Source organism: Phalaenopsis equestris, unplaced genomic scaffold, assembly GCF_001263595.1.
Source record: "Phalaenopsis equestris unplaced genomic scaffold, ASM126359v1 Scaffold207462, whole genome shotgun sequence".
Taxonomy (NCBI): Eukaryota; Viridiplantae; Streptophyta; class Magnoliopsida; order Asparagales; family Orchidaceae; genus Phalaenopsis; species Phalaenopsis equestris.
In genome coordinates, this window is record NW_018226794.1 from 68,006 (window position 1) to 77,104 (window position 9,099).

General features: G+C 36.2%; 1 protein-coding gene across 2 annotated transcripts in view; it reads left to right on the forward strand.

Moving 5' to 3' along the window:
• LOC110036499 (phosphoglucan phosphatase LSF1, chloroplastic) overlaps positions 1-9,099 on the forward strand; it is a 41,194-nt gene that overhangs the window by 6,694 nt on the left and 25,401 nt on the right. For both annotated transcript variants that reach the window (XM_020740959.1, XM_020740960.1), the window contains 2 exons: positions 913-1,369; positions 2,595-2,663. In XM_020740959.1, coding sequence (XP_020596618.1) covers positions 913-1,369; positions 2,595-2,663 — 526 coding nt within the window. The remainder of the gene's footprint in view (positions 1-912; positions 1,370-2,594; positions 2,664-9,099) is intronic.

Consider the following 9,099-nt stretch of genomic DNA (forward strand, 5'->3'; position numbering starts at 1 on the left):
GGGGGGGGGGGGGGGGGGGGGGGGGCGAGATGCGGCTCAGCGGTGGAGGGCCAGAGGAGGAAGATAGCGCAGGAGAGGAAGAGAAGATGACAATGATAAGAGAAGAAGAGACAAATAGAACTTGAAGGAAGTAACAACAGCAACGTTGTCGGCGTGAGAGATTGAAAGAGACACGAGTTGAGGGCACGGGATAAGAGCAGTTGCGTAAACAAATCCTCTCCGGGCGCGGGCCGCGGGGTTTGAACCGCAACCACGTTTAATAGAAAATTTTTACGACTTAGGCATAACGTAGCACCGACGCCGAAACCAAACGCCTCCTCTGACGTTTTCAAAACGCACTGCAACAAATAAACTGCTCCAAACAGACCCTTAATTGACATAGAATTAGTTTATGAGCATAGCTTAATCTTAACATATAATAAAAAAGTTTAATATATGAGAGTGGATTGAAATGTAATGGCTAGAGACCACTGATGGCAGTTGGCCGTGGCAATGATCGACAACAATAGGCAATGGTTGTCGGTGTGGCCGTGGGTCGAGAATATGAGATCATGGGATTTGAGTTGTCCTATATTTGGAATTTGCCTATTTTGTGCAAATCTAAAATTTGTCAACAATAGACATTCTTGAGTATTCAAAATTTCTTACACAATTGCTTTATATTTGGTTTGCTTCAAGCTAAACATAAAAAAGTACTCCATACCTTTTACTTTACACTCTTAAATTTATCTATCAAACAATCCCCGAGTCACCTCATGATTTGTTAACTTCAATAACACTTGAATTTTATTGTGTAATTGAAAAAAGAAAAGTAAATATACTTTGCAGAAACCATGGTAGAACTTATTTATGATATTTAAGCTTTATTAATATATTAATTAATTTATGACTTTGCTGCTTTTTTTTCTCAAGTAAAATGCTGGAGAGAATTGGGGTATCACAAAGCTTGGTACTTGAAAGGCCATTTTCGCCCTATCCGGTCCAGCAATTATATTTGAATAGTGATTGGCATATCCTATTTAATAGAGGCAAGGTTTCTTTTGCTTCTTGGAATGGAACTTTGCTGGCTTCAAATTTGCAGTCTTCTAGCAGACAGTCAAATTCAGGATTTGCTATATTTTCTCCTAAATTTTTAAATCGTCATGGATGGCTGCTTTGGCGATCACACGACAAGAATGATGGTTTTGATTCTAAAGGAACAATTAATACAAAAGAGATTGGTGAAATTATTGGTATCAGTTCTGACGAAAACAATGGAAATATTGAATGGGGCTATGGAAGTTTTCCTCTAGAAGAATATTTGAAGGCACTTGAACGATCTAAAGGAGAGTTGTATTATAACCATTCCCTTGGAATGCAATATAGCAAGGTACATTTATCATGAATTCTCTTCCGCTAGCATGATTTTGGATTTCATGTAAGTTTTTTTTTCTAGCAGGAAATTGGCATTACCTTTTTCAAATGTTCTCATGATTAGTTAATATGTATTGTTGGTAGCTAAGCACTATATTTCTCCATAATATGATTCCTTTGATGCTTTTATCCAGAAAATATTTTGTCGTCCTTTTTATAATTTCTCTTTTTCCAGCTAAATCTTATCTGAGTAGTTATTCTATTTATGAGAAGAGGATTTTCAACATCTGAAATATATACTTTGTTAAATTGAAATTTAGGAAGAAAAAATATTTGTGGGATGTCATGTATGCATTAATACTTGTTTGCAAGTATATTTCGATTTATAAGTTGTGGCTGTTTCTTCTCGTAATTTAAAAATAAGAGGTGCAGTGAACTCAGGAATAACTTTTTTCATGAAAAGGAAAACTGTGATTATTAAGTTCTTATATGCTTATGAAGACTTTGTTTTGGTTTTAAGTTCTTTATGTTTTTGGCGATGGCATATTGAGAATTATCAAGAAATTATTTTCCTTATGTCTTGTTCTACTTCACAGAATTCAATTGAAATGTCTTTCTAAGCTCAAATTTTAGCTGAAGGAAAATTTCTTAGACTATTGTTTTTGGATTTTAGCAATGGATCTGGCACTTGAAACTTATTTTACATCCAAGCAATAATTTTATCACTTGAAGCTTCATATTGATATGTATTCTTTTGGTTTTCTTGAGCATGGTCAGAGAAATTTACTATATTATAATATAATTCCATTAAAACTTTGATTTAATCTTTTTTATTTTGTCCGAAATTTTCCTACTTTTCCAAGTAGATATATATATTTGAGACTTGCAGTATTCTGGGCACCACGCAAACCTTATCTCATGCATGGAAATATAAAATATCATGTATAGACTGCTATCATTTTTGAACATTAGGATTTCTCATTCTCAACATGCTACTATTCATTCTCTTGGAAAGGCTGATATTTATAACAAATTACAAGTAATTAATTAAATATGAGATTGGCAATTGATGAAGGAAAATGAGTTCCTTCAAATCTCAACCATTTAAAGATGTTGATGGATGGGAGAAGATGGATGAGAATAATAGCTTCTATCCCTTTAAACTAATAGTAACCTCTCTCGTTCTTTGAGTAAATTGCTCATTATTTGTTTAATTTGAATTTTTTTTTTCGTTTTTCCAGATTACTGAGCAGATATACGTTGGATCATGCATACAATCAGAAAGTGATGTGCATAAATTATCAAATATGGTATATTTACCTACTTTTAGTAACATATATTTTTGTTTATTCTTTTATTAAAGTGATCTCTTTGCTAAATTGTAAGAGTAAATGAATAACATGCTATATATATTGCACAATAACTGGAATCTTAGTTATATGCATATTATGTACAATGTGGATGCGTGCATATGCATGCTAAGCCCAAGTTTTTTTTTAGATTTTTATTTCCTTGTATTCTCATAATATTGATTGAAATGTTCTATGCTCTTACTTGCTGGTTGCCTTTTCATGACATAAACCTGTACTGACTATTTTTCCTTGTCATAAACTTTTTAGGAAGATTTTTTACTTTTGATGTTAGGAAATCACGCCTTATCAAATTCATTGCTAGATATTGAATCTCAGAGAAAATTTTATGGAAGTGATTTTCAGGCTGTGTTCTTACAAATCTTATTGTGAGACTCCCAAAATGTAGTGAAATACAGCCCTTAAATATCGAAGTTAATTTTGATGTAATAGTTGGAGTTCTTATTTTATGCTTTCTCATGTTGGGGCAGTCCTAGGATGATTGATATTCCTAAAAAAATAGAAAAATATGAAAAAATAACGAGGACTATTAGAGAACAATATATCTATTAATAATTGTTTGTGATGCTAATGTCCCTTGTGGCTCCTCTGCTTGCCATTGTTTCACAGTATTTTTCTCTCTCTCTCTCTCTTTTCATCTGCTTGCTTTCGTCGCCTTTCTCACATGGTAATTGCTTTCACGCCAAACTGTTGCACTTCTATCGAAAAATGTCATCTGCCTCTAATGCCTGCTAATTGCTACAATCCTGCTATCTATTATTGTTCAACAATCTGCGTATTACTACGGTCCTGGACTTCCTTTGCTGTGTGGTCTTAGAGTTCTCTAGTTTTTATTTTCATGCATTTTTTCCCTTCTTATTTTACTAAGTTCTTAAGTACAAATTAGAAATTTGACTTTTATGGAAGGTTTATAATTGTTGAATTTATGATCTAATTTAAACATGATGTTTGATTGGACCTTGATCAAATTGGCGAGTTTTTTTTTTACTTTTGCTCTTTTGTAGGCTATAAACACTGAGTTTTTCAAAATTAAATGAACATTGAGTTGGAAATGACATTCTGGTTTTCTCTTTATATGTTCGCTTTTGGATATCTATTCTTAGAGCAATTCACAAGTGTGGACAACTATTTTTTGAGCTAGACTCATTGTACTAGCGTGCGGTCTAATTCTTTTTGTGGGGGGTGATACCGGAGTTAACTCAAAATACAACAGAATAAGACGTTTAATGCTGAAATTCAAAAGATGATACAGAAAGACACCTGAAAATAGGAAAACAATGATATAAACACAAGTATTAGGGTCTGGGACGAGGTGGTGTGCTAGGGTTTGATGGGAATTAGATGTTACGGGGGATTGTACGGTGGAAGGACAGCAAGCAGGGAACTGGTTGCATGGGTGGGGTAGGTGGAGAGAGGAGGGTTGGCTGTTGGGTATCAGAAGGGAGGTAGGAGGACTGGTTGGATTATTGGGCGGAGGTGAGAGGGGAAGTGCAACTGGACTGTGGGGTAAGGAGAGTTGCGGCTAGTTTGTACAGGGGAGGATAGGTTTTAGCGACAGTCTACAGGAAGGCTGGGTGGTCTGGCGACAGTAAATAGAGAGGGGGAAGGTGTTATGGTAACCTGCAAAGGGCTGGCAACATCAGACAATATGGTGGGAGGGGGTTCCAATAGCGAAGGCGACAACAAGCAACAAATGAAAGATGCACACTACCTCGGGACGAGTTACAGACGGAGCACCTTCTCCCAATCGGATACAACCCTAGAAGGAAAAACAATTACTAACAGCAGTTCAGACAAATTTCAAAGCAAAAACTAACCCGAAAACAAAAAATAATAAATATATATAGTATATAATTATGAGAGGGGGGACCCTCCCCTTGGGAGACAACCCTAGCCCATCATCACGAATCAGCTGACCCTGGTCCCCTCATGGCTGAACTAGTTCCGATGAGGAAGGCTGGGTGGTCTGGCGACAGTAAATAGAGAGGGGGAGCTTGACAGAATTATTTTTAGTTATTTAAAGTATATGTTAGCTGTTTTTGAGGTGATTTAGAACACATGTTTTGAGGTGATTTGGAGGATTTTTCGCTGCAGTTTTCTGGGAGTCTTTTAATGTACCGTTTCGGGATGGTTTATCATTGTTTTGGAGGATTTTGTGTTCTATTTAAATGCTGTTTGAGATTGCCAATCACTGTAGGAGTGCTGCGAGGTGCTAAAGTTAATAATTTGGAGTGTCATAGGTGCTGTAGGAGTGCTGCGAGGTGCTGAATTTAATAGTTTCTGTGCCATAGGTGCTGTAGGAGTGCTGCGAGGTGCTGAATTTGATCGTTTCTGTGCCATAGGTGCTGTTGGAAGCATAGAAAAGCTGCGAGGTGCTGAATTTGATAGTTTCTGTTTCATAGGTGCTGTAGGAGTGCTGCCAGGTGCTGACATTGATAGTTTCTGTGCCATAGGTGCTGTAGGAGTGCTGCGAGGTGCTGAATTTGATAGTTTCTGTGCCATAGGTGCTGTTGGAAGCTTAGAAAAGCCTTGGGAGTGTCCTAGGAGCGCTGTTGGAGCTTTAGGAGTGCTGTTGGAAGCTTAGAAAAGCCTTAGGAGTGCTGTTGGATGCTTAGAAAAGCCTTGAGAGTGTCCTACGAGCGCTGTTGGGGCCTTAGGAGTGCTGTTGGAGCCTTAGGAGTGCTGCTTGGGCCTTGAATTTGTCGTTTGGAAGCTGTTTGAGATATAAGATTGCTGCCATTGCTAATTAAGGGTTGTTAGGAGTGTTTGGAAGTTGTAGAAGGTCGTAGGATCGTCGCACAAGCCTGCTAGTTGCTGCCCCGAGCTGTAAGAGCTGCAGGACCGTTGTCCAATGCTTCAATTTGCTGCCCACCTCTGTTCGGGTTCGTAGGAAACCACATAGGTGTTGCTCATTGCTGTTTGGATTCATAGGAATTCATACAGGCATCATTCGAAACTCGTAGCTGCTGTCCGGAGTCGTAGGATCACCGTACACATTCGCTAGTTGCTTACCGGAGTCGTAGAGGATCGTAGGATCACCATACTATCTCGCTAGTTACAGTAAGGAGTTGTAGGAGGCCTTAGGATCACCTCTTTTGGGAATTCCTAACTGTTACTACAACTTGTTCTACTGTTTATTTCTTTTCTTTTCTTTACAATTTATTTAAAATCCCTGCAGATTATATTGTGCTTTGTGAGTTAAAACATGCAACAGGAATAACAGCAGCATATACGTCACGTACGCAGGTACATTTTATTTGTTGATTGTTCTTTTATTTTATTGCAATTACTCTTGCTCTGACACATTATGCAGATACTGAATACAATCTCACTTTCAAAACAAATTTTTTTTTAGAAAAAATTAAACAACATTTTCAAAAAAAAAAAAAAAAAAAAAAATACGTTCTTTTGAAATTACGGGAGTCCCCCGGAATCTTAATCGGTGTCGCTCTAATCAACTTGAACCCACCCATTGACAACCAAACTGAGACATTAAAACACACCTGGTAAAAATGTTTGAACTTTAAACTTTAGGATTGTTACTGCGACGAGGAGCTCGGCGCAACTTTGTGGGCAGCACAACAAGGAGTTTGGCACGAACTACAGGTGAAGGTGGTCGCAATTCTACAACAGCAAAACAAGTCTACACCAACTGAACTTTCCTAGTTTAAACAACCCATAGGATTTCGAGGTAGTTCGCCTAGCGCGACGTATTTCCTCTTTCTCTTTTAGGCTCCTGCACAACTATGTTGTGCAGCGTAAGTCCTAACTCGCCTTAGGTTCCGAGGTTGTCATCTAGGACTCATCTAGAATGATGTAAAATCTCTTATCTTTGCGGGTTATTTGCATAACCAGTTATTATGCAAATGTAAGTCCCAAATACTAAAATTGACAGGATTTAACATTTAAATAAAATTCTCTCTAAAACACAGCCACATAGTAGGATAGTTTGGGAGATCACTGAGGATTCCCCTCTAGATCTGTGACATCCCCTACCTTTTACTTTCTTTGGACTCCTAAAAGGATTGTTCTTACTTGAGCCATTCCCATTTGTTTTTCTACGTCCTACTTTGAATTCTTGAAGACTAGAACCACTGATCATTATCGAGAGTTTTCTCAAGTGATTCCCGTCACTTGGGATGTAATTAACTATAGGGGCTTGCCTCTATAGGGAACTTGGAACCCAGGTAAAATAAACCCTATTTAATCTTTGTATTAAATAGGGGAATTTGTCGGTCATATATAAAAATGTTCGCAGACCAAATGGATGTCACAAATCTCATAGGTTGCAGGATTGGGCATATTATCGGGGTCTACACTTTTCTCTTGGAGTGTGTAGTATTCAGGGTGTCAGGCACGATTATGCAAATTATTGGACTAATGAGATCCATTCGGTCTCATTTTTTTAAAATTAAAACATACTACTTTCAAAACCAAAAATATATATCTATTATATTAAATTAAATTTCAAAAAATTATTTTCATATTCATATTTTCAAATCAATCGAAAAAGTTGACCGACAATAGATCCGATGCATTCCTCATACTTCAACCAATTTGAATCTACTAATAATATTCCCATCTATATCACCATAACTTTGAACAATAGACCCGAGATATCTGAAACATTGACGCATTTTAATGATTTGATCACCCATAGTTACAACTCTGCCATTAGAGCTACTACTAATAAAATTACATTCCATGTAAATATCATTAGCAAAAAACATACACCAAGGTACACCCTCTTGTAAATATCCAGTAAGATCATCTATAACGAAAACAAAAAGATATGGTCTTGAAGCCGATCCCTGATATAATCCAACTGAAATAGGAAAATACTTGAAATTGTTACCTAAAAATGATACCTAAAAATGATTCTACACCAAAATTTGCCAATCAAGTGGGTAGATTTATAGAACAAGTGATGATCATGATGGAGTCATGCGATCTAATAACTACAATTATGAGTAGGTGTTCAAATCTCAACCCTTCTCTTTCATTGACAAATAACAACATGGCTAGTGATGATGAAGACGGATATGTTTACCAATCACAAGGGATGCAGCCACTTAATGGAGAGTCAAAGTAAAGATTCCTACATGTAATATGACAATTGGTATTGAGAAGCTCAATGCATGGATCTGCAAGTTGCGAACTTCACCTTGTATGGGCATAACACCCATGATCAGGTTGTTTTTTTTCAATTGGATTTAAACCATTATGCCATAGTGTTGTGGAATTTCCATCTAAAGATGAATGACTGTTATAATGTGACTTGGGGTTTAGACAAATGATACATTGAGAGTTTTAACTGGTGGAATGTATAAAAGATCCTTGGAAAAATGGCATAGCCTTAGGTAATGCCAGCTGAAATCTATGCAAGAATAAACAACCATGCTAATGTTTTACGAACTCTTTAGGAATGAGTTTTGGGAAGGCATGTACAAATATTGATGAAGTACATCTTAATATTTTATTTTCAATTTTAAGTGATATTCACTTATTCCTAATCATGACCTACTTTTAGGTAATATGTGTGATGGCCATTGGGCACAATAACCATAGAAGAAGGCATGCTTAATAACTATCCAATGAAGGTTCTTTCTCCGAAACATAAGGAAAAGAAAGAACGACAACACATTTCCTCTTAAGAAACCAGTATCTTTAGCATTTTTGTGACCAATTTCAAATGCTTGGCCACACAAGAAAAATGTTAGAAGTTGCTCCTTGAACTCCTCGCTAAAAAAAATAAAAGATGAGAAAGGAAAAACAACTGTTTCTTGGTTGAAAACACTATTTTGAGTCCAATAGATGAGGCAGACCCATCTTTATTTCCAATGTTATGAAGATGATGAAGTGTGTCAGCCGATTTTTTTTTAACTTAAACTTCGTGATTTGAAAAAGTGATGATTTTGTGATTTTGAAAATAATTTAAATATAAATATAACCTTTTTGATTTTTTTTTAAATGTAACATTTTAATTTTAAAATAGGTGAGATCAAACGGGTCTCACATTTAAATAGTTTAGATGATTGAATACAATACTACAGGTAATACATTTATCCCGAAGAATAAATATATCACTTATAATAAGGATTTAATCACCTAGACTAAATAATTTGTGACATCCATATTGGTCTGCGAAATATTTTTATAAAAAGGCCAATAGGTTCCCCTATCTAACATAAAAAAAATTAAATAGGGTTTATTTTATCTGGGTTCCTGGTTCCCTATAGAGGCAAGCCCCTATAGTTAATTACATCTTAAATGATCGAAATCACTTAAGAAAACTCTCGATTAAGATCAGGTGATTTTGTTTTCAAGATTTCAAAGTTTAAGTTTTCACGATTGGACATGGGAAAATCAAATGGGA